General features: G+C 42.4%; 1 protein-coding gene across 7 annotated transcripts in view; it reads right to left on the bottom strand.

Annotated features, from left to right (window-relative positions):
- Positions 1 to 17,567: 17,567 nt before the first annotated feature.
- The window catches only part of MAGI1 (membrane associated guanylate kinase, WW and PDZ domain containing 1), a 465,776-nt gene continuing 456,939 nt past the window's right edge, over positions 17,568 to 26,404 (bottom strand). For 6 of the 7 annotated variants that reach the window (XM_040407608.1, XM_040407611.1, XM_040407609.1 and 3 more), the window contains 2 exons: positions 25,460 to 25,598; positions 17,568 to 19,370 (listed from right to left, as the gene is read on the bottom strand). In XM_040407608.1, the coding sequence (XP_040263542.1) occupies positions 18,592 to 19,370; positions 25,460 to 25,598 (918 nt within the window). In that variant the 3' untranslated portion in view covers positions 17,568 to 18,591. Of the gene's footprint in view, positions 19,371 to 24,864; positions 25,599 to 26,404 lie in introns of those variants that run through there. The other variant, XM_040407613.1, reaches the window with a different exon arrangement.

Here is a 26,404-nt window from a genome sequence, read left to right as displayed (position 1 = left end):
AATGCTGTCATTCCGTCTGGTGGAGACGGATAGTTTTATAGGCCTTATGGCGGTGGCTGTCCCACAGTACGTCGTGCCCAGCCGCCACTACTTTTCCAGGAGAGCCATCCCTTCCCTTCACAACCAAGTAGGGGACAAAATCAGGTGTGCACTGCGCAACGCCATCTGTAGCAAAGTGCACCTGACTACGGATACGTGGACCAGTATGCACGGTCAGGGCCGTTATATCTCCATAACAGCACACTAGGTAAATGCAGTGGCGGCTGGGCCTGAGGCGGATAGCAGTTTGGCGCATGTCCTTCCACCACCGAGGATTGCAGGGCGCTTCAATTTGCCTCCTGTTGCTTACTCCTCCTACTCCGCTTCCTCATCCGGTCAGCATAACACCTTCACCACCAACTTCAGCACAGCCAGGGGTAAACGACAACAGGCAGTATTAAAACGTATCTGTTTGGGGGACAAACCCCACACCGCGCAGGAGCTGTGGACGGGCCTTGAACAACAGACCGATGAGTGGTTGGTGCCAGTCAGCCTCAAGCCCGGCCTGGTGGTGTGCGATAATGGGCGAAATCTTGTAGCAGCTCTGGGACTAGCCGGTTTGACGTACATCCCTTGCCTGGCGCATGTGCTGAATTTGGTGGTGCAGAGATTCCTTAAAAATTTCCCCGATATGTCAGAGCTGCTGCATAAAGTGTGGGCCGTCTGTGCGCGCTTTCGGTGTTCTCACCCTGCTGCTGCCCGCCTGTCAGCGCTGCAGCGAAACGTCGGCCATCCCGCTCACCGCCTCATATGCGACGTGCCCACCAGGTGGAACTCCACCTTGCACATGCTGGCCAGACTGTGCGAGCAGCAGCAGGCGATAGTGGAGTTTCAGCTGCAGCACGCACGGGTGAGTCGCTCTGCGGAACAGCACCACTTCACCAACAATGTGAATATCAATTACATTTTCGGGTAAAATTCACCAATTTTGGTGTGTATAGTACCACTGCTATACCTAGTAGACCTGTAAAAAATAAATATAAAATTGTCAGTTACATTTTCTGTTAAAGTGTATAGTACCACTGCTATACCTAGTAGACAGGTTAAAAAAATAAATAAATTGTCATTTACATTTCCGGGTGAAATTCACCAATTTTTGGGTGTGATGTACCACTGCTATACCTAGTAGACCAGTTAAAAAAAATATAAAAATTGTCATTTACATTTTCGGAGGAAATTCACCAATTTTTGGGTGTGATGTACCACTGCTATACCTAGTAGACAGGTTTAAAAAATAATAACAGTTACATTTTTTGGTCAAATTCACCAATTTTTGGGTGTAATATACCCCTCCTCTACCTAGTTGACAGCTTAATAAATTTCAATAATTTTTCTGTTACATTCTTGGGTTGACATTATACAATTTTAGACGTGAATAAACACCTGCTCTGCATAGGTGACAGAATAAAATTTAATAAATTCTTCAGTAATTAATGCGCGCCACATCCTTTCATTTAATGCTTAAACTTTGAAAAGTTGTCACACTTTTATGCTTTAATAATTTCTCCCATAATTCAACTCTATAATTTTAAATTTTAAAAATTGATCCTCCCTTGAATGTGGTCTCTCTTTCTCACGCTCCCTCTCCGGCGTGGAACCCTGATTCCCCGCCACTCGTGATCACCATGGTAGGCGCATAAAAGAACATCGAAAGTTGATAGAGCAGATATCAAATTGGATCGTGAACATCACAGGACGTGCGACATGGTGGGGCAGTAAGTGTGGACACGCCTACACGAACTGACTGACAGGGGTCAGCCCCTGCAACTTCTGGGTCTCCAAATTGGGCACATGGCCAGAGCTTGCCCTTTACCCCTTGGAAGTGCTGGCCTGCCCTGCAGCCAGTGTATTGTCTGAACCTGTGTTTAGCATGACTGGAGGGGGTTATCACAGGTTATATTTCCCAATGTTTTGGGGTGTATCCTAATTTAAAAAATAAAATTTAAAACCAAAAAGCAGTGTAGGCTACCTCCTCCACCGCCGCTTCCACCTAGACCGCCACATCCACCGCCTCCTCAACCTCCTACTCCATATGGACCTAGTCCTCCTAGATCAAGATTTTTTTTTACGAATTTTATGTTATTTAAAGTCATTTCCTTATCCACATTTGTTTGCAGAGCACTTGCCATGCTCTTAACCACATTTTGATGCCATTTGCAGCCCTCTAGCCCTTTCCATGACATTTTTACATCCATTTTAGTCCTCAAAAGTTCGGGTCCCCATTGACTACAATGGGGTTCGGGTTCGGGGTCAAGTTCGGGTCCCGAACTCGAACTTTTTTTCAAAGTTCGGCCGAACCCGTCGAACACGAACATCCAGGTGTCCGCTCAACTCTAATGCTGGTACATAACAAGGCATTAACTTGTTAAATAACATTACATAATAAGAACAGTTTGAAAGTACCCTATTCCGGGGTACTGCATCAATCACACTATGTCTTCTACTAATGCACTGATTCTACTTCCTGTTGCCAACCAGTTACCTCTGCCCCTCCCTGCAATGGCCTGGAGTGTGCACACTGCTTGTGACATGCATGCTGCTGCACAGAGAACAGTGTGCAGCCTCTCATGGGACTTATACCTCAGTCTGTGTTTTTCCAGCACCGTGTTCACAATTTAGAGTGATTTACAAAACCCTTGCTTCTGTTACATGTCATCTGGTCTCACTTTGCGATGTCATGCCTGGGGAAAGCATTGTAGGATATGCATTTAGCAGAGCTGCTGTCTGCAGACTGTGATTTCTACAACCACAATGCCAGACTATTTTCTACTAAAAAGTGGCATGGGGGAAATAAGAAGGCTTAGTTATCGGATGTACAGTCAGGTCCATAAATATTGGGACATTGACACAATTATAAGATTTTTGGCTCTATACACCACCACAATGGATTTGAAATGAAACGAACTATATGTGCTTTAACTGCAGACTGTCAACTTTAATTTGAGGGTATTTACATCCAAATCAGGTGAACGGTGTAGGAATTACAACAGTTTGCATATATGCCTCCCACTTGTTAAGGGACCAAAAGTAATGGGACAATTGGCTTCTCAGCTGTTCCATGGCCAGGTGTGTGTTATTCCCTTACTATCCCAATTACAATGAGCAGATAAAAGGTCCAGAGGTCATTTCCAGTGTGCTATTTGCATTTGGAATCTGTTGCTGTCAACTCTCAAGATGAGATCCAAACAGCTGTCACTATCAGTGAAGCAAGCCATCATTAGGCTGAAAAAACACAACAAACCCATCAGAGAGATAGCAAAAACATTAGGCGTGGCCAAAACAACAGTTTGGAACATTCTTAAAGAGAAGGAACGCACCGGTGAGCTCAGCAACACCTAAAGACCACGGAAAACAACTTTGGTGGATGACCGAAGAATTCTTTCCCTGGTGAAGAAAACACCCTTCACAACAGTTGGCCAGATCAAGAACACTCTCCAGGAGGTAGGTATATGTGTGTCAAAGTCAACAATCAAGAGAAGACTTCACCAGAGTGAATACAGAGGGTTCACCACAAGATGTAAACCATTGGCGAGCCTCAAAAACAGGAAGGCCAGATTGGAGTTTGCCGAACGACATCTAAAAAAGCCTTCACAGTTCTGGAACAACATCCTATGGACAGATGAGACCAAGATCAACTTGTACCAGAGTGATGGGAAGAGAAGAGTATGGAGAAGGAAAGGAACTGCTCATGATCCTAAGCATACCACCTCATCAGTGAAGCATGGTGGTGGTAGTGTCATGGCGTGGGCATGTATGGCTGCCAATGGAACTGGTTCTCTTGTATTTATTGATGATGTGACTGCTGACAAAAGCAGCAGGATGAATTCTGAAGTGTTTCGGGCAATATTATCTGCTCATATTCAGCCAAATGCTTCAGAACTCATAGGACGGCGCTTCACAGTGCAGATGGACAATGACCCAAAGCATACTGCAAAAGCAACCAAAGAGTTTTTTAAGGGAAAGAAGTGGAATGTTATGCAATGGCCAAGTCAATCACCTGACCTGAATCCGATTGAGCATGCATTTCACTTGCTGAAGACAAAACTGAAGGGAAAATGCCCCAAGAACAAGCAGGAACTGAAGACAGTTGCAGTAGAGGCCTGGCAGAGCATCACCAGGGATGAAACCCAGCGTCTGGTGATGTCTATGCGTTCCAGACTTCAGGCTGTAATTGACTGCAAAGGATTTGCAACAAAGTATTACAAAGTGAAAGTTTGATTTATGATGATTATTCTGTCCCATTACTTTTGGTTCCTTAACAAGTGGGAGGCACATATGCAAACTGTTGTAATTCCTACACCGTTCACCTGATTTGGATGTAAATACCCTCAAATTAAAACTGATAGTCTGCAGTTCAAGCACATCTTGTTCGTTTCATTTCAAATCCATTGTGGTGGTGTATAGAGCCAAAAATGTTAGAATTGTGTCGTTGTCCCAATATTTATGGACCTGACTGCATGCCAGAGTTTTTCTTTAAAATGTACTTCGGCAGGTTCAAAGGCATAAATATCATGGAGACATGTATGGTCTACTCATAGGGATGAGCGAACTTGCATTTTTCAAGTTCGTGTTCGGCGTTCAGGGATATGTGCAATTCCGTTATGGATTCTGTTGTCACGGAATATGACAGAAAGCACTACAGAAGCCTCGAAGAGGCATTCCATCATAATAGAAGTCAATAGGCAGCATAAAGTCCTGCATAACGGAAACCAAACGGACCCGTTATGCTGCCCATTGACTTCCATTATGACGGAATGCAAAACGAAATGCCTCTTAAAGGCTTCCGTAGTGCATTCCGTCATAGCATTCTGTTGTATTCTGTATTAACGGAATCCATAACAGAATTGCAAAAATACCCGAACCCCAACTTGAAAAATGCAAGTTCGCTCATCCCTATCTACCCACTCAAATGGTAACTTACAGACAGAAGAAAACAAGACTACAGGGTTTCCTTGTAGTCTGTAACCATGGAGACACATAGGTCTGTTTAGGAGCTGTATATACACTGTAGTATTTTTTTTTAATGAAGACTATGTGCAGAGTTGCTTTTTTTATTTTAAATGCATTACAGCTATAAAATATTGGATTCAATTGCTACGATCTTCATTCATACCCTTTTTGGAAACCCTTTTTAGAAGCGTTAGCACCAATTGAAAGCTTACGATCATGATTACCACGGAACAGGGTGGAAAATGTAAGCTTTTCGCAACAAGTGATTAAAATGACAAGGAATGTTAAGAACGTAGCCCAGATTTCTTTTTACATTTTCGTTTGCTCCTTAGCAAGAGGTCATGGATTAACAGCGTGTATCCAGGGATTAGGAGGAGGATTGATCGTGGCATCTTGATGTAGAGTTAAAATGTTATCAAGGCAAATACATTGTAGCGTCTACTTAAAATGCAACTTTCAGACTGAGTCATCAGCTGCCCATGGTGATCACCTGTCATCAGGCTTTAATGGAACATAACCTTATCGCAAGCTGGGGTTGTATACTGTGAAAAAGTCACAATGGCATTAAATGGAATTCTCTGCTTCTCAGTGTTTTCAAATCAAAATAGAGAAGGATCATGAAGGTTTAAAAGCTGTGCCACGAGAGATACCAGGGCCAGGTTGTCACATGCATATTCATACCTTCCACGTGGCCATTTGTAGGGCACAAAGAACAATGTCAATGTCCGCCTTTTAACACCATGTAGTTTTTAGATATAGTGTTCTTTGCTGATTGAATGGGTTATAAAACATTAGAAAATATGGGTGCTTCCTTTTAAAAAACACGCCACCCCAGTCCGCAGGTGGCGTGCGGTACTGCTATGGAGCCGAACATACAATACCAGAACAAACCCGAGGACAGGTGTGCAGCGGTTTGTGCATTTTCTAATCTTGTACTTCTCCTCAATGCATCTTTATAATGGTCACAGCTCTGTTTTTGAGATATGAAACTCCAAATACCTTGCATAGACATTAGGCAGTAGGTGGTTTTGCAGCACCGAGTCCTGGGATGAAGTTTACATGTTTTTCATGTTCTGATAAGTTGTTTGGCATCTTAAGAAGTTGGCTGTTCTGATGGTAAAATTATTTGTGAGCCCCTCTGGGTAGCGGGGATAATGTGAATGGTGACTATAGTTGTACAGCTTTATGGAATATGTTAGCAGCAAGCTTATTTATCTTGCTCATTTATATAGCGCTGACATATTCCATAGCACTTCACAAATATTATCATTGCTTGCTGTCTCCAATGGGGCTCACAATCTAAGGTCCCTATCAGTATGTCTTCGGAGTGTGGGAGGAAACCGGAGAACCCGGAGGAAACCCACACAGACACAGGGAGAACATACAAACTCCATGCAGATGTTGTCCTTAGTTGGATTTAAACCAGCGCTGCAAGGCGCCAGTGCCAACCACTGAGCCACCATGATGCCCATATGATATATGAATATCCATAATATCAATAGTATGGCGTCCTCTAGTGGTTCCTGCAGGACAACATCATTTTATCATTTGAAGCCATGTCTGTGTGAGATTGTGAGACAGCTCTTATTGCATGAACACTGTTATTTTGCTGTTTGGCCACAGGAGGCCGCTATTTCCTCACACAGCTAAACAGAGTGCTGAGGTGGGCACACAGCTCTACCTGGACACAGGTGGAGCTGTGTGTCCAGAGGAAGGAAGCTGGCGTCCATCTTAGTTGCAGACTGGAAAAGTGTGTGAGAGAAGAAATCCATTAACATCCTAGCGTGGAATCACCCTTTTGCGTCCAGGACTGCAGCCAAATGTAGCTGATCGAGTCAAGGACCTGGATCCCATCCAGGAGAAGGGGTACAGCTGCCAGGATCGCTGACGAGCACTGAAGAGAAAAGCAACGGATCCTGCGGTACCGCACGTGTGTTGGATGAGCCTTTGTTCAGTTCGCAGTCACCAGCTGAGGCAGAGCAGACCCGGGTCGGTAAGACAGAGCATTAACGCACCTCAATATAAGATTGGCGCCTAAATACTAGAGACTGAGATCAAACCTGCCGGTAGTTAGTGTTGCTGAGTGGCAGGCTACCAAGTATTGCTGTTTGTTTATCACAAATACTTATTAGTTAATGTTTTGGTTCGCTCCGGAGAACAGAGAGCCCTTCACCATAATCTCCAGTTACCCAAGTGTGTTGATCGGGAGTGATATATATTAGGCACGTGCCACATTACCAGTTTTGGGGAAAAGGGAGGAGGAAATCACTGTATAGGCCGGTAAGATTGTAAGGAGCTGTGTCGCACCGTGGGCTAGCCTGTATCCAGTGGCGTAGTGAGGGGGGCCGTTGCCCCGGGCGCAAAATTTTAGGGAGCGCCAGCAGGGCCGCACCGCCATTTATGCAAAGTGAGGTGATCGCCCCAGGCTGCGCGGCCCTGCTCACAAGTGGGGGGCGGTGGCAGGTCACAGGGAGATGAGTGCTTCCATTGTGGAAGCGCTCATCCCCATAGTCATCTGTATCGCCGTCCTCAGGACAGCAATACAGATGGATGTGCTGCGGGGCAGGGGAGGGAGAGGCTTCTCCCTTCCCCATTCCTCTGATAGGCTGCAGGCCTAGTGCATCGCACCGCCTGAGCCGTACAGCGCGGGACACAGGCCGGAGGAAGCCTGCATCGCATCGCTGCCATGGAGGTAAGTATAAGTGTTTATTTTTTTATGTCACAATACTAGCTCCTGGCACATGATTGGGGGGGCATCTATGGGGGGCACTTATTACTGGCACATGATTGGGGGGCCATCTATGGGAGGCACTTCTCACTGGCACATGATTTGGGGGCATCTATGGGGGCACTTGTTACTGGCACATTATTGGGGGGCACCGTCGGGGCATCTATGGGGGCACATCTTACTGGCACATTATTGGGGGACATCTATGGGACACTTCTTACTGACACATTATTGTGGGCATCTACTGAGGCCACAAAGAAGAAGTATTTTATATGGGGGGCTCTGTATAGGGGAATTTTATACTGGTGCACATTATGGTGGGTACTATGGGGAAGAAGAGAGAGGAGTACTATGTAGTCATCTACGGGGGCACTAAGAAGGGGTATTTTATACTTGCAAATTAACGGGGAAACTGAGGGCATCTACTGGGGCACTATATATGGGGCATTTTATACTGGTACATTATGGGGGTCACTAGGAGGAAGAGGGGAGAGAAGCACTATGGGGGTATTTTATACTGGCACAATATGGGGACATTATCTCAACTGGGGGCATTAAAATGGGGTATTTTTGCACTCTCACATTATAAGGAGAATTATTACTATTGGGGGGCATTATGGTGGGCTATTACTATTGGGGGTCTAAGAGGAACATGATTACTAGTATGGGCACTATGGGAGCATTATTACTTCTGGGGCACAGTGGGGATATGTTGGGGGCACTATTACTACCATGTGTGCTCTAGCAGAGAATTATTCCTATTGGTGGGACTTTTGGGAGCACTATTACTGTGGGGGCACCTTGGCACAGTATCAGCTTACCACAATTATTTTTGGGGGACGTTATGTTTACACTATTAGTGTCAGGGGCACTATTTGCTGGGCGCAGTTATTTTAGGGCACTGTGTGCCAATAATTATTAAAAGGCACTATCTGCGTGGTACTACTATTATCAGGGGCTTTATCTGTTTCTGCAGTATAATATTGGGGAGCACAGCGGCATAGTATTGGGGGTGATAGGATGATTTGTCCAGAAGATGGGAGGATGATAGAAAAGTAGTAAACTAAGAGACGAGAAATGGCTGAAAAATGGTGGCCTGGTCTGAAAGGAGAAGATAAGGAAAGAGAACATCTACATCAAAGGAGACGCCACTGGATGTAAGAGGTATGGGGCTCTGTATTACCCTGTATGTTCTGTAGTGATGGGAGAGGGTGGATATAGAATTTGGCCCACACTGTAGCAGCCTGGCCCCAGACTTCAGGTCACACTGTGCGTGTTCTGAAATCTGGGGCCTCACACCCATCTACTACATTATCTGTACTCAGAGAGTTATCACCGTGTAATCTGTGGTGTTACATAGGACTGCAGGTGATATCTACTACATTATCTGTACACAGAGAGTTATCACCGTGTAATCTGTGGTGTTACATAGGACTGCAGGTGATATCTACTACATTATCTGTAAAAAGGGGCGTGTCCACAGGTTGGGGGGGCGCAATACTTGGCTTGCCCCGGGTGCTGGCAACCCACGCTATGCCACTGCCTGTATCTCACATCCACACGATTGTTCCTGTTCTTCAGGGTAATAACAGGTATGGCGAGGAAGAGTTAACTCTGCTTGCAGTAGGTAAATTGCGCATGTGTTTTCCGGCTACCATCGTAGGGCGCTGTGCCGTGCAACACAGGGGTCTCAGCCTCCGGGCTCAGTGTATGTAATGTGATTTTATGTTCACTGCATTTGGGAGTGTGTGTGATATCCCGTAACAGTAAAACAAAGTCTGTTCTCAAGAGCTGGTGTCAGAGTTGTTTTCCTTGTTCGTGACTTCGCTGTATCCTGGGGAGTCTACCCCGGTACACAGCCTACATCTGTACAGGGGATTTCGACATCTCAAGATCAGGGTTCTGACCTTTAAACACATACAATAAGCAATTAGAACTAGGTTTTCATTTATTTGGGTGGATACACATTTTAAAGGGGTATTCCAGCTCCCTTTGGAAAGAGAATAAATAGAGAGAGCAGTGCATACCTCTCCATCCATTCTTCACCTGGATGTGGTGGCTTCACCAGGTGGGTCCATTCTCCATGTTAGGTGTGGGTCCCAGAGTTGGAACCGTGATGGAAATGCTCCTTTAAGGGTACCGACATCCTTAGCATGTGGGTGCCCTATACACATCTGAGGCATCTCTACTATATTCTGAGTGAATAATTTCCTAGATTCTAGGTAGTACCACTGGTTCAATACTATATCTAGTGTTGAGCGAATCGAAGTGAACATAGTGGAATTCAATGCGAATTTCAGGAAAAATTTGATTTATCATGGATCCGAATTTCCTGGTGATTTGTGGTACTGAATTAAATTTTTTTATAAAATGACTGCAACACATGTTACAAAGTGAAAGTAAGAAGCCTGGGAAGGAGGGATCACCCATAATGCCGTGCAGCCAGCCAATCAGCAGAGAGCCAGTCTCCGCCATTTTACCGTGAGCTGAGGATCGGGAGAGACGTGACAGGGGCTAGGGACAGTGATTAGGAAAGACTTTCTTTGCAAAATATTACTTTTGAGCAGTTCAGGGACAGTGCGAGGATATCCACACTATAGGGATAGAGCAGGGGCCAACAGCACAGTGTAAAGCCTGGATACTAGGAGCTCTTCTATTACACCATGCTGCACTAATTGGGGTGTTCTTATACTGCTGATTTTAGGTTGTTCACATTCTTTTATACATAAGTTATTCCATTAATCCTTCATTCTGTAATTAGAGTGAAATAGCGGCTTGATACTACTGATTTTGGGGGTTCGTATGCAGAACAATTTACTTCAATGGGGCCGCAAAAAAAACAGAAATGACTCTGTGTGCATTCCGTTTCCGTATGTCCGCATGCATGGCCTTTCCGCAAAAAAAGATATAACATGTCCTATTCAAGGATATGCATGGTTACAAATGGATCCGCAAAAAAAAAAACGGATGTAATACGGATGTCACACGGACGTCATCCGCATTTTTGCGAACTGTAAAATACATACGGTTGTGTCCATACACTGAGATACACGCTCCCTGCAGCCGGGAAATAGCAGATTTTTAACGCGCTTCGTGACTAGTTAATTCGGCACTAATTGTCTGAAATTGAATTTTTAAAAATTTCTTTCATCTCTAACTATATCCATTGCTACACATTCTCTAAAATGTTTAAAGCAGCCTTCCAGCTGAAGAAAAAAGATTGCATGAGGAACTGAGGAATAAACAGATCACTTACCTGGTGCCCTACTTTTCATCCTTTTTAGCTGCAGATCCGTCAATTTCTGGGCCCCTCTTCTGTCATCCAAGATGGCCGCACCATTTATCAGACTGTCTACTGTGTGCCGGCAGCCCAAGACACTTCCCATTTGCCCAGCCCTGCTTTTGGATTGGCCAACACTGGTCACATGAGCAGTGCCGACCAATCTGCAGGAAGTGTTTAGGGCTACTGAATTCATCAGGCAGTCCATGAAGCGGTGTGGCCGTCTTGAATGGCAAGAAGTGGAGCCCCAAGAATTTACGTATATGCATCCAAAAAGATGGGCACCAGATAAGTGCTCTGTCACCTCCCTATCAAACTGTTTGCGTAGACATATAGTTGTGGTTCACCTGATTAACCTGTGTTTCTTTTGTTGATCTGAGGTTCTGTCCCTGACTTATGACATTTTTATCTTGATATGCAAATTAGGCATCTGATGCAAAGAGGGCGTCACCGTTGCTCTTGTTGCCTCCAAGCTCCACTCATCTTTCTGTGACCATCCCCTCCCAGGCTGCTTCGACAGGGAGTGGCAAAAAAAGCACGAGAGGGTCTGGCCACAGAAAAGAGCGGAGCTTGGGTGCAACAGGAGCAATGGTAATGCCCTCATTACACCAAGGGCCTAATTTGCATATTAAGAAAAAGTTCCATAACTCGGGAACAGAGCCTCGGATCAACACAAGAAAAACAGCATTTTAATCAGGCGAACCACAGCTATGGCCCCCCAGAAGAAGCGCACCTTGCGAAACATACGTCGGGCTTTCGGCTCTCCCCAAACTGGTTGGTATTCCTTATTACAGGTATTTTGCCTCTTGTATTTATGCTCAGGGTGTGGTTGGTTGTCGGCTGTGTTGGTTGTCGGCCATGCCACCACATACACCCTGCTATACCCAGTTTTTCACACAGTGAATTTTGCTGTTCACATTGAGTTGCAAAGGGAAATTTTTCCTGGGATAAGGGATGATCCATTTATGTGGTAGATGATTTATATTTATTGTCACCCCACTATCAATACCTGGTATCCCCACACTACAGTTATTGTATTTTATCTCATTGATCAGTACTTTCTGTGTTGAATTAACTGGTGATACAATAGGTCTCAAGTTATGGTTATATACCTATGAAATATTTATTACCACATATTACCTCTGCTTCGGGGTTTGCCTGTTTTCTCTACTATTCAACACATTTTTTACTCATTGTTGTATTGACTAATAAAAATGTTATTTTTGTATTTATCTGTGTGTGGTTTTGATTACTTTTAGGTTTTCAGCTATGGGTCTATACAAAGAGTTGGATAGGAAGGTCGTTGGCAACAAATTCCCTTTAAATAAGATAACTGTGACTATGGAGTTAAAGTCCTTTTCCTACATTAAATGTGTCTCCATTGCCGGAAAAATAAAATATATTTCTGTCTTGTGATCGGATTCCTATACTTATTCTCAAAGGCAATTTAAAATCTTGACCGCTTTCCAGTCTGATGCCCAGCATAAGCTGCAGGTGGACAGAGGTTAAGGTAATGCAAAAATCTTCTGTTCTCACCACCGCTACTTTGTTACAACTGACTGGTAGCATACCGCAATATGTGTGTGCATCCACCTATTCCCTCCCCATCTACAGCTAGCTTGCTAAACTTGGTCCATTACTTAGCCCAGGCACAAGGGAACAGTACTCGTAGGATAAAAGAACATAATTTAGACCAATCTGCACTTTTCATGGGAGTGAAATGAATGACTATACCGCGACTATGTCTGCTTGAACGGAAACCTTTATCCAACAGTATAGTTTTATCTTTCGTAAATCTTTTGATGTTTAGTAAAAGGACAGCTATGTCCTTAAAGGTGCTAGATGACCCATTGTTTTTAAAAAAAAAATGATTTTCTTTTCTCAAACCTGGTCATCTTAGGATCTCTTGAGCCAAGAAGAAACTTAAAGGGTTGTCTCACTTCAGTAAATGGCATTGATCATGTAGAGAAAGTTAATACAAGGCACTTACTAATATATTACTATCCATATTGCCTCCTTTGCTGGCTGGATTCATGTTTTCATTCCATTATACACTGCTCATTTCTATGGTTACGACCACCCTGTAATCCATCAGTGGTGGTCGTGCTTGCACACTGTAGGAAAAAGCACTAGCCTATGTGAGCTCGCACCGTCCCGGCCACCAGAGAGGCCGACGCTTTTTCCTATAATGTGCAAGCACAACCACCACTGATGAATTGCAGGGTGGTTGTAACCATGGAAACGAGCAGGGTATAAATGTGATGAAAAAATAAATCCAGCCAGCAAAAGAGGCAATATGGATAATCACAATACATTAGTAAGTGCCTTGTAGTAACTTTCTCTACATGATAAATGCCATTTACTGAAGTGAGACAACCCCTTTAAAGTTTCTTCTTGGCTCAAGAGATCCTAAGATGACCCCAGGTTTAAAAAAAAATAAAAAAAGAGAAAAGCAATTTTTTTTAAAACAATGGATCATCAAGCGCCACTCATCTCCAGATATCTCGAGCCAAGAGGAAAGGTAAAGAAGGACATATCTGTGTTTCCACTAAAGGTCAAAAGATGTACAAAAGTCAGAATCAACTTTACAGAAAAAAATTAATAATTTTATTACAGTTTTTTAAGTTATAGTGCAGTACCCCAGGACAGGATAACTTCAAACGGTTAATTGTTATATTGTTATCTGGTTAGGTGAAATGTTCTAATTTGCTGCATTTACCTACTCAATATTATTGTACGGATAAGTCAGGGTTAACACCTTGACTCAAGCCCTTAGTAGGCCAGGAGATGGACCTGGGTCCACCCGCCGGTTAATTAGTTCTGTGCTTAGCTGAGGAAAAGAGAACCATCATCTCAGACAGTTACAGCTAAGAAAGCGACTGTCAGAAGTCCTCCAGAGAGAGAGAGAAAGGAAAATTAGAAGGTCCAGAATCTGCAAGGCCAAGCACTGGACTCAGTCAGCAAGATACTATGCACGTTTATGGCCAATGGAGACTTTGCTGCTATGAGGAAATAATGCCAACAGATATTTTCACACTTTGAGACGGTTTGGCAAGCCGTATCCTAATTCTATTTCCCTCAGCCCGGGAATTACAGAAACATTTACAAGAACCTCATTGCTGCCTAACATTCTGCAGGGAGAGACTTTAGAAAGAAAGAAAGGAGTACCGCTGCCCCAATCATTGCGCTATCCATACATTGCTATTGCGGAAGGATTGCACTGTGTTTTATATGTTGGAACTGTGCCTTGCTACTTTTGGATGTACTGCTACTCCTATCCTGCACTTTAGTAAAGATAGACTTATTGTCTACAACCCACCTGGTTCCCGACTCCTCCATCATCCACCGACCACTGCATTTACATCTTCTGCCTTGTGCCTAGACCAAAACTCAACACCAAAGGCACCACAACTACCACCAGACAGGAGCCCCAATACCAAGATGTGCCCCAAAGGAATAAAGAGTGCAGACTCCTATCACTGCACGGCCCTAGGAGGATATCGGTGTGAGGATAGCCACTGTGATCTGCATTTACAACCATCCTTGTCAGAGTAACTATCACTCTCATCATCTGCTCATATCAGACTCTCACCTACAGTGGAATCCTTCAAAAGAAACCTGAAAACCCACCTCTTCAGACAAGCCTACAACCAGTGACCCTGCTGCCTCTATACCGCCATGACCAACTTCACCCGCACCTACTGTGTCCTTCTCCCATACCATGTAGATTGTAGGCCCTCTCTCCTTCTGTACCAGTCTGTAACTTGTCTTGTTCATGCTTAGTGCAATTGTCAGTATTATGTATGTGCACCGCTTATCATATGTACAGCGCTATGGAATGAATGGCGCTTTAATAATAAAAAATAATAATAATCTGCTCGCTCCTCCTGGCCAGTTGCAAGGAAAGGCTAAAAACAAAATCTACCGAGGCCTCCACACAGCACTATCAGAGTGCTGCAGGGAGGAAGAATCTAAAGAGGAGATAAAAGAACTGGGAGTCAAGAGAATATAGCAGCATCCTGTGTAGTTTCTCCTGTTCTACTGTGTAAGAGAAACTATGCAGGACACAACAATGTAGAGTATAGTAGTTAGAAAACCAGGATGATACAAGGTTTCTGGAAAGACATCAGATAATATTTCTAATTTTATATGACCCCTCTGAAGAAATAAGAATTTGAAACACAATTTCCCAAAGGGTGCAACCCTCTCAATGATGCAATGCTTGAGCAAGTGAGGCATTCCCTCTCGACCACTCAGCCTAAGAGACATCACATCAAATATCTCCCACAAAGGCAAATGCTACCAATGTCAGATAGGTGCAGGTCCCAGAGGTGGAACCCACACCTATCTCTAGAAGGGAGCCCCCAAAGTGAACGAAAGCACACCGTGCATGCGTGGCCACTGCCCGTTTCACTTCTATGAGACTGCCGGAAGTCAGCGCTCAGCTATTTTTGAAAATGAATGAAGAGCGCACCTCGCAAGCGAGGCCAAAACTCCATTCACTTTCTATTGGAGTGCAGGAAATACTCGAGCCAGTGCTATCGGAACTCCTATAGAAATAAATGTAGCAATACAACACCAATCTATGAGATTAGGCAACCCCTTTAAGGTGGCTATTAGTGTTGAGCGAAGCATGCTTTGGAAATCTTCATCCAAAGTCGCTTCATTCAAAACTTCGTACAGTATTAGAATATATGGGCTCCAATGAGCCTAAGTTAGGAGACGGTCCTGTTTCTCAATGGGCGTCTCCTTCTCCCTGGCTGTGAGCTGCCCAATCGCAGCGGAGAGCGAGAAGGTTAGCGCTTACTATTTTCTCTATGCGCAGCTCCATTCGCCTGCTATGCCCCCCGTATTGGTCTCCCGCTTGGTATGTAAATTCATACCATCAGTACAGGGAGGAGAAGACGGTCCTGTTTCTCAATAGGCGTCTTCTTCTCCCCGGCTGTAAGCTGCCCAGTTGCAGCGGAGAGCGTCACAGCCAGTAAAAAGGAGACGCCCATTGAGAAACAGAACAGTCTTCTCCTCCCTGTACTGATGGTATGAATTTACATACCAGGCGGGAAACCAATACAGGGGGCATAGCAGGCGAATGGAGCGGCGCATAAAGAAAATAGTAAGCGCTGTAACATGCCATCAGTATGCCCTACATAACCCTTATATGATAATGTCCGGACCTGTAAAGGTCCTCTTTAAGATCCCATATGTGTAAAGATAAAATAGAAGTAGGGACGTTGCAATGGTCAAGGTACAAAGGAATGGCCCCACTAGAGATAAGCTAATTTATTTGTCAGCTTAGGTTTCATTAATTCACTCATCTCTATTGACTACATTGTACTGGTTCCTGAAAGCGTGCTTCAAGATGGAGCTGGAAAGAAGTGAAGAGGAGTCGTCACTTTCCCATCATGCTGAGCCTGAATCTTGGTCTTGATTGATCTAGAACATAGAATATCATAGCTTGCAAAATAACAAAATAGCAGACCCCTAAGTTGGGTCTACAGAACCATGAGACTTCCAAGGTGTTCTAATATGTCTGAAGATCTGTTTTCGAAAGTAACCAAAAAGGAGGCAAATATCTCATTACAAGACTTTTTAGTTCTTAGTCATATGCTAGAATAGTTGTTATGGAGAGTCAAAAAGTTACAGCACAACGGGAAGTGGGGTGAAAAGAACCTACTTGGAAAAGAAGTGTTGGGGTCTTGCTTTGGTTTTGCTTTGTGTTGTTGATCCAAAAAATAAAAAAAACTGTCAAGACAGGAACCGTACTCCAGACATATCATCTCAGTCATTTTATGTCATCCATTCAAATAAAAAAATGAACCTGTGGAACGCCACCTTTCATAACACAAATGATAATTTTGTATTGAAAACTTTATTTATAATAAAAATAGCATTCACAGACTTGCTTGTCTAGCTACATACATTGTGTTCTGTCCCAGGTAAGGAAGCCTGTACTGGCAAAGTCCACAATCAGCTTCAATCAAATCAATGTCATGTATCAACTCCCAAACGTTAAATAAAGCAATGGTATGGACAGTGTTGAATCGATCTATGCATAGTATTGAAACAAAGATTGGCCCACAAACCTCTTTTCATCAAGATATAGAAGAACGCCATGGATCAGGTACAAGATATGATGATTGAAGAGTGTATACAAGTGCTTTATCATGGAGGTCCACAATGCTGTAACCTAGTCCTGGTCTCAAAAATGAAAAAAAAAAAAAAGAAATCTTCCAAATTACTGGTATGGATTCTGATTTCGAAAAAAAGAAAATACACCTTTACATACCTGATTCAGTTTACATTAAAATATATCCCCGATTCATCATTTTTTCTCCATTCTCAGAAATATAAACACTTATCACATTCCTTGCATGATTATTTTTTTTCGTCATAAAGTATCTTTTTTACACAGAAAAAAGGCATTTTGTCATTTTAACAAGCTTGAATAATTACAATTTCAACTCTGTACACACAATGATTGGCCATTTTTTTTTGTACAGTACCATAGCAACAACAGTGATAGACTTGCAATGCTCATTCATGTCCGTATGAAAATATGTTTGTTTTGTTTTTTTTACACAAATGCACTGTAAAAGCAGCAGATTCAGAGCGATGGCAGACATTTCGGCTCAGCTAGGCAGTAACGCAATATTGTCTTGGACCATGGATACACAGCAGACGTGATAACAGCTGCTGTAGAAGACTTACAATGAAAAAGAAAAATTAGATTTTTAGACCATGCATTGTGAACTGTATACCTCATCATTTCCATCGGAACACCATAGCTCTCCACTGTACATAAAAAAAACGCTAAAACATAAGAACAATATATATGTAAGGACAGGAGCTGTAGCACAATGGACTATTGGCTGATAATAGACCCTACAGCCATGTATTTATATGCTATATTCTATGGCAAGTCATTTTTAGCAGGTGTCTTTTGGGAATGATATCCCGAGCACTACAGGTCCACCTAACAAACCAAAAACAGCGATATAAGTATCCTTGAGTGAAGTGTGCTTGTATACGTCCCTCATTGCAATAGTAGTCTCGGGTATCTTCTCTTAGTTGCCTCCCTGCTTTTCGATCAAGTCTTCTACATTTTAATAGCTCCCACCATCGGCCAATGTAACCATAATTCATAGTTCAATTAATCATAATTCAATCAATTGCAAGTAACTAATTAACAGTCAAAAATATGTACGCGTTAATAAAGCCTGGCCAAAAAACAACCCAAAATAAAAACCAAGAAAAAAAAAAACTTGTGGTTTGCTTTCCAGTGCCATGAACATGTTCCACAGAAGAAATCTCTGGAAATAAAAGTCCATAAATGAACATTGTCAATAAAATAGCTTCTTGAAGAACATGTTATATCCCTTAGGGGTTTACATTTGGCAAATAAATTAAAAAAAGATACATCAAAAATACTTTCTTTAATATACATCAGGCACATCACTCTGTAGTAAGGTTTCATCTGCATAAAACATTTCATGGAACTTTAGGATCGTTAGGTGTTGGGTGTATCAGTAAGACACTATTAAGAATTTTTTGTTCTCAAAGCCTTCTTAGATAACAGAATGTGACATCAGATGTATCAGATACTGAGATCTGTGCTACATTCCTTATAGGCTTTTCTCCGCTGTGTTGAGGAATGTTTAGAACTTCTCATCGTGTCATATTTCAGACTGTTATCATCACGATCTTTGTTGCCAGATTTTTGATCTCGGCTCCTTCTCTCTGGGGACTTCTCCTTTCTCCTCTCAGGTGAGCGGTCTCTTCTTCTATCAGGAGATCTTTCCCTTCTTCTGTCAGATGACTTTGCCCTTCTCCTGTCAGGAGAACTATCTCTTCTTCGATCAGGTGATCTTCTTGTATCCATAAATCGATCCAGTGACTTTCTTCTTCGGCTAGGTGACCCATCCCTCTTTCGTACAGGTGACCTTTCTCTTGTTCTTCGAGGAGAATCATCTCTCCTTCGTTCATACCTCTCTCTCTCTTTTCTTTCTAAAGTATTTTCATTGCTCCTTGTTCCTTCAGTTCTTTTCTCGGGGGACATGTTTTTCTGTCCATTAACCACCATTTTTCCACCTGGTCTTGGATGCCTTGTCTCAGGGGACTTGTCTCTGCGGTTACTTTGTAGAAAATAATTTTTAGAGGACCCATTCCAAGTGTGATGGTCATTGCGTTGTCTGTAGTCCCTGTTGCCTTTAGGGTCTTTCACGTAAGTCCGTTTTTCCCCATGCTGTAATGATTTGTGAGTATTTAGTGGGTAATTGAACTCCAATGGCATGAGATGTCTTTCAGATGATAGTGTGTTCATTTTCGAAAGATTTTGTGAGCTGGCTGTGGGGCTGTTCCTGTCACTGCTGGGTTCTGGAGAGGAAAAATAAAATTAGTTTTGTATGTAGATATGTACGAGAAAGATTTCCTCTCCTAGGTTAGTGTCTGCAACACACATTTGTTAAGTGGTCAGTACAGGTATTAACTGAAGCCTGTTAATCTATTTACAATGGCTTTTATTCAGCGCAGACATTAGTTAAGTCAAGTTTGGCTTCAATCTATTGTTGCATTTTAGTGTGAGTGTTTTTCCTTTATTACACACTAATAATACAGTTGAATATCGAAGAAGGTAATGGATTTTGCCCTGAAATATGCACAATGCTGAAGAAAACTTAATTGGAGTAGATGGTCTTACTGCCACCAGCAGAGATGATAGCTTTTGGCAACTATCCACTTTCTGCTTGGATATTATCTTCTCAATCTACATTATTGGCCAATGTGTGGTCATCAACTCTATCACTCTGGTTTATAATGTTTTATAAGTACCCTTTATACTTGGGCTTGGATTAACATCCAACCATCAATGGTATAGACTAATGTTTCTCTAGTCCAGTCCTTAAGAACCCTCGTCCTAATAGGTCATGTTTTCAAGATTTTCTTAGTATTGCACAGGTGATGGTTCTTTTCAGCACATCAAGAGTCACCACAGTTGTTCACTCTATAAGATATATCCAATTCAAAATCTATGGGACTGCCGAAGATAGCCGAATACAGTACTTGACTTTACCAATTAGTCCCAAAGAGTTCAAATGGAGTAGTAGCGTCGCAACCACCACTGTTTTCAAACAGTAAATATGGAACCCCAATCTCATGATCGATGGGGTGTGAGCAGTTGGACTGCCACCAAACGGACATGTCATCTATCCTATGGATAGTTGATAAGCAGTCATTCTGGGACAAACCTTCTAAGGACTGTAGTTGAGAAACACTGGTGTAAAACCATCCATATGTTGCTGAACACATATCTCCTCCGAGGTAAGCCACCATCCACCCTTTACAATAGGGTTGAGCGATAGCTACTGCGATATGGAAGCGATCTAAAAGAACCTTCGATCCACAGTTTGACCGTAGAGAAACCCTAGATCCTTCTACAGTGGTATCCTTCTTTAAAGTCTAATCGATAACTGAGCTAAAGGATTCATTGAAGACACATACAAACCTGACACCACAAAACCAGCATTGTTAATGTGTCGCGGATTGCCAAGGATAGGAGGACATTTTGGGGTTTTCTTTTTGAAACAGCATCACTTAAGCTTGCAAACACCATTCTGCCACGTGGTTGCAATGGAATAACAAGGCTTGCATGTTTAACATCCAGTAGTGTACTTACAGATACAGTTCAGGGAGATGCAAGGTGTTCATGAGTTGCTGTCAGACTTAGTTTAGCAAAGCACAAGCAATGGGTAATAATTAGGCCACAGCACAGAAACACCTAATAGTGATTTAGCTACAAACCGTAGTTTGATTTTGGCCCATAAGGTAGATGCAAGGCTCGCCGAGCTTTTCATTTCTCATACATGCAGCGATATTAGGAGGTATCATCGCTGAAGAAGGTATAGCCCCAGCACCAAGAGAAGAAGTGAGGAACAGAGAGAAAGAAAGAGAAAAAGCAGAGGATTTAGAAACCCTACATACTGAAAGGAGGAAAGGAGAACAAAGTTATTCAATCTTCATATTTCAGGATGGTTTATTTTGAATTCCGACCAGGTTGGTAAGATGACATCCAAATAAGGCTGTGAAATTTGCAGTTTCTATAGTGACATTAGGCATCTAGGATGTGAATTTTTGTTTTTTGTTTTTTTTTAACAGACAAGACTAGAATAACTATTTTTCTTTCCAAAAACGGGAAACAGACGAGATGCCAGGAAAAAAAAATTACATTCAACAAAAAAAATAGATATATGTTATATATATACAAGTCCACAGCAGACCACAACAGTAAAATAAAAATACAAAAACTCATTACAAAATGATACAGCCTCACTGTGAAGCATGTTCCATTTAAGAGGTAATAAGCTGGAACTTCACATTTGCAATAAACAGGGGCCAAGGAACCGGCGACCCCCATGACGTTTTACACCTGTACTTTTTAGCAGCACAACTTTCAAAGTCTCTGACTTTTCTTTTAAAACAGGAAAAAAAGGAAAAAAAAGGAAAATGAAAAAACCCCCCACAGATTTTTCATTAAATTGGCTTCCTATTTTTTTTTCTCAGTGCAACAGCCATGTCGTATAGAGGCGAAACACCTCACAACAGGACAAGTCATACAATAGGTAATTTACAATACAGTGCAGCTTAACGGGAAACCAGTAAGTCATGGACAGTAAAAATATATACAGAAAATAGATGCCGGCAGCATTGCAATCCTTTACAATTCATTTGGAGGTTAATTTTTGCTTTTCCCCTAGGATAGATACTTAGAACTGGCTGAAGATGATATGTTGTGTCTGTTTGATGCTGTGGACCTTGTTCAACCGCCATCAATATTTCTGCTCTTTATTTTTTATTATGGTTTTATAAAAAAAAAATACATTGCAGTACAGTTGCTAAGAAACGCTTGGTCTCATCTGAAATTTTCTAAAATCTTCACATTTGGCAATCATTTGTTAAAGGGGAAGTATCACTTGGCTAACCCACATTTTGCCAAGCCTAATGTAAGGACTGCACAACCCAATATGAAAATAAAGTCCATAGACTCCAGGCTGCTTTCACAGATGTGGTTCGTGAACTGTGGTCCTGACCGAATGAAGGTCATATAAACCGAACTCACTGCATCATAGTCATACATAGTTATATATAATGCAGTGAGTTTGGATCAGATGAGCCACAGTCAGTCCGGGAAATGCGGCAGTCACACGAACCACATTTATTGGACCACAAAGAAGCCTTAGATTTCAAATGATCTAAAGTGCCTGTCAGACATATTGGGAAAAACGAGATCAGCCATGTTGGACTTCAACAAGAATCTGGCAGCGGCAGGTCTCTCTTTCATCAGTGAAATAAACATGCCAAGTTCAGCAAAAAGTTGAAGTATAACAGGAGGTCAGAAGAGATAAGTTTATGACCAGCGAAAAGCCACGTCAGTGATGGGAGAGGTGACAAATGCAAGGGTTTGGACAATTTTTCAACATGCTGGGAAATCTCGTGATGATCATGACCTTTCTATTAGAACAGAACAGCAGGATGAGATTTAAGGGCGTCAAGGATGGACCTGATGTTGCCTGTCTATCCTGCCGGTCTACTACAAAAGGTAGGTTGCTAAATTGTTTAAGTTTTGCTGGTTTGATGGGAGACTTCAGAAATCAATACTACAGATGAGGGATGAGTGAATCGATTCGTAGGAACTAGTTTGTCGCATCAACAAGAGTTTTTCACCTGCAAGAGGGTGTCCCCACTGCTGATGAAGCTCAACCGTGCTGTTTGATTGACAAGGCCAGACATCTCTCCTGGTCCTGACAATCTTGCACCTGTGTCGCTGCTCCAACTAGCAGTGCAAGCGCTCAGTCCACTAACCTATTTTTTCGAATATAGGATGATTTCCAGTTGTCTTGCTGATAAGATTATGGAAAGAGATTGTACAAATTGGAGAAATTATTTTAGTTGTCCACATGTATTAGATAACTGGTGGCTCAAAATCCTTACCGACCTGATACCATTATTAAAAGGGTTTTCCGGGTCCATAAAATTGATGGTCTATCCACAGAATAGGCTGATCAAGTGTTTGAAGGGTCACAGTGCTCATGCAAGTGCTGCAGCACAATTCCTGCTTACATATACTTTGTAGCGGTGGAACAGGTTACTGCAGCTTCATCCATGTGAACAGGACACAGCTGCAATATCCTTTACCGTTGCTACTAAGTATATGGCCTGCAGGTAGACTGACCAATGTGAGCAATGAGGAGACTGCAGTGCTTGCAGCTGATCGGTGGGAGTGCCAAGAGTCAAACTCTCACTGATATAGAATAGATGGCCTGATCTGAGAATAGGCTATCAATACCCTGATCTGATCCCCAAAAGCCCCTTCAACATCCTGAGCCGAAGAAATATGGTATGTCTATGTAGAGCTGAGAGCCATCTAGACACCTCCATTTACACTCATCCTTAGGAAGAGCATATTTGTAAAAATCATCAGCATCACTGACCCCCTGAGAACAGACAGCTCGGGATGTTTTCCTACCCTCCTATGAATTAGAATGCTGGAATGGAGAAAATTCCCTGACCCCATGATCATTCCTCTATCTCACATCTTCTATTCTGAGAACCTCCAGGAACATTTAAAAAAATAAGCTTAAAGAGGTTTTCCAAGATCTGACTGGAGAGCGTCCAACAACCGGGACCCCCCAGACAATATGACTGGAGAGTGTCCAACATCTGGGACTCCAAACTATCTGACTAGAGAGTGTCCAACATCCAGTACCCCAGCCGATCAGCTGTTTGAGAAGGCACCAATGCAAGCGCTGTGGCCTTCTCACAGCTTTTCCTATGACATGTGACGTCCCGTTCATTGGTCACATGGCCTAGGCGCAGCTCAGCCTCATTGAAGTGAATGGGGCTGAGCTGCGTTACCAAGCATAGCCGCTATCCAATGTACAGTGCTATGCTTGTTGAGCAGGCAGAAGGCCGCTGCGCTACTGCGAGCGCCGAGGCCTTCTCAAACAGCTGATCAGCGGGAATCCCAGGTGATGGACCCCCACCGATCTGATACTGATGACCTATCTAGAGGATAGGTCATCGGTATAAAGATATCAGAAAACCCTTTTAACGCTTAGTGGGATTGTCCTTGAATCTGCTCTATGCCCAGAAACAGCACCACTCTTGTTTACCGTATATGCTGTGTCTACTACTGCAGCTCACCATGCACTTGAATAGGGCAACCTATGGTGCTGTACTGTATCTGGGGAGGACAAAAAAAATATGGCACTTTTTTTTACCAGAAATCTCTTTATACTTTAGTGCTCCTTTAATTTCATAGTTAGAATGTTTTCATTTTACAGTTATTTTTATTTTGTGCCAATTGCTATTAGACAAAGTGAATGCTTCCCCTTTAAACATAAAAAACGATAGTAGTCACATGTCTATGCTGCAAAAATGTACCACCTGCAATGCAGCCTGTTACTAGCATGCATGGTGTACAGCAAAGAGGGACCTATCCGGGACCTATGCAGAGAAGAATGCACTAGATCCCACATAGACCGCATCATTCTATAATATCTATTCATAAGCAACTGCAATGAGCAGATTATGATGGTCTGTAACAAGTGATATGAGCGAGTATGCACCCATGGTGGCAAAAATAAAAATTTGGGATGAAATGGGTTCAGATAGATCAGCTTTCATAGAAACCTCAAAGACCTTTGGTTGGGAAAAGCCTTATATATAAATATATATGGCCCTATCAGCAGTTCTCTTAAATAGGAATATTTTACAATATAAGTTATTTAATACAGTCTTCACTAGAACATCCTCTCACGTAAAATAAAATTACGTTCTGAATATCCAGTTCCCTGATAGCATATATTTTTTTTTCTTTAAATAAAATTTCCTTTTTTTTTTAATCCTTTAAACTTTTGACAAATAAAATCTTTCTCTTATCTGGATAAACACTGCTTGAAAAAGCAGAAAATTGACAATTCACAAACTTTATGCAACAGCGCAGGCAAATTAGGAAGGAGTCAGCGTGTGAAATTCCTGGTAAGAATTGCAGCTTTTTTTTTTAAATGTTTTTTTTTTTGGTGTGTGTGTGTGTGTTTTGGAAACGTCGGATTTCTTATCTGTTACAAAAGGATGAAAACGGTTTGGCACAGTTCAACACAGTTGAGTTTTAACGAATAAACAAGGTTTGTTTTAAGTTTCTCCTTCACCAAAGATGCTACGTTGAATTTTTTTTTTTTAATTTTCCTCCTACTGAGCCCCAAGTCCACAGAAGCAAGAAGAGGTTGAGGAGAGCGGAAAAAAATCAGTACAAGCGAAGCAATTAACCATATTTCGCAAAAGTTGGTAAGACACTGGTGATTAAAAGAAAAAAAGAAAAAAGGTATTTCCTGCTCCAGATTCTTGACAGAGAGAGATCATTCATGGAGTGATGGTAGGGAGCAAAGGAATGTTTTCAGAGTTTGACCCACCATATTCTGGCACTGAACCGTCCCCACGTTTCAGACTCAGACGCACTCGTCGGCCGCCATTTTTTATTAGTTCAATTGCCCGAGCATGCTTCATGTTCTTTGTGCTCTCTCCATTGATTTCCAGAATTTCATCACCAACCTAGAAGACAAGAGAATTTTTTGTATTATTTCTATAATGGGAAAGAAAATATCAAAAAGAATTTATAGATGATGTTCAACCTTGAACTTCACCCTCTGCAAGACACAGGATGAAATCCATGACAACTCTGAGAGAAAATCCACTGTCCCCAATTATATCAGAAGGTACCCATTTTATAAATGGTTTTCTTAGGTCTTCCAGATCAAGAGCCACTAGTACGGTAGAGGGTCCCATGTCAGAAACCCCCTTTCTATGATGTGCATGTGACACTGACCACAGTGATGAACTTAGGCTCTGGTCTCATTGGAGACTTATATTTGACTGGAAAAAATAGCACAGCGTGCAGCACCACTCTATATGGCAACGGACGCCATGGCAGAAACTAACAGATCCCCTGTTAAGTCAAAGGGATCCTTCAAGTACCATTGGTGCCATATGACAGATACGGCATGCCATTATTTTTGGTTTTTCACTCCTATAATGGACCTGAGAAAATATTAACTATACAAAAGTGTGAATAGAGTCTAAAGACTGAATTGAAAATAGACTTGTTCTTTTGCAGATTCCACTTCCTCTATAGTCCAGTTCAGTTCTAAATTGGCAACAGCAGAAAAAAAACTATGTTTTTGGAATTACAGGGTACAAGACATTCTACATTTAACATTTGTTATAGTCCACTTAAAGGTTCGACTGGCCACCCTGAAGACCAGAAGCCCCAAGTGTCAAGCAGAAGTCAACCTTTGGAGTTTGAGTTTGGAGCCAGTTACTTGCCCCTAGGGTGTACTTTTTGTGGGCTCAGTCACAAA

Source organism: Bufo bufo, chromosome 9 (assembly GCF_905171765.1).
Source record: "Bufo bufo chromosome 9, aBufBuf1.1, whole genome shotgun sequence".
NCBI lineage: Eukaryota > Metazoa > Chordata > Amphibia > Anura > Bufonidae > Bufo > Bufo bufo.
The sequence above is the reverse complement of the archived record's forward strand: the minus strand, read 5'-3'. Positions and strand labels throughout refer to the sequence as shown.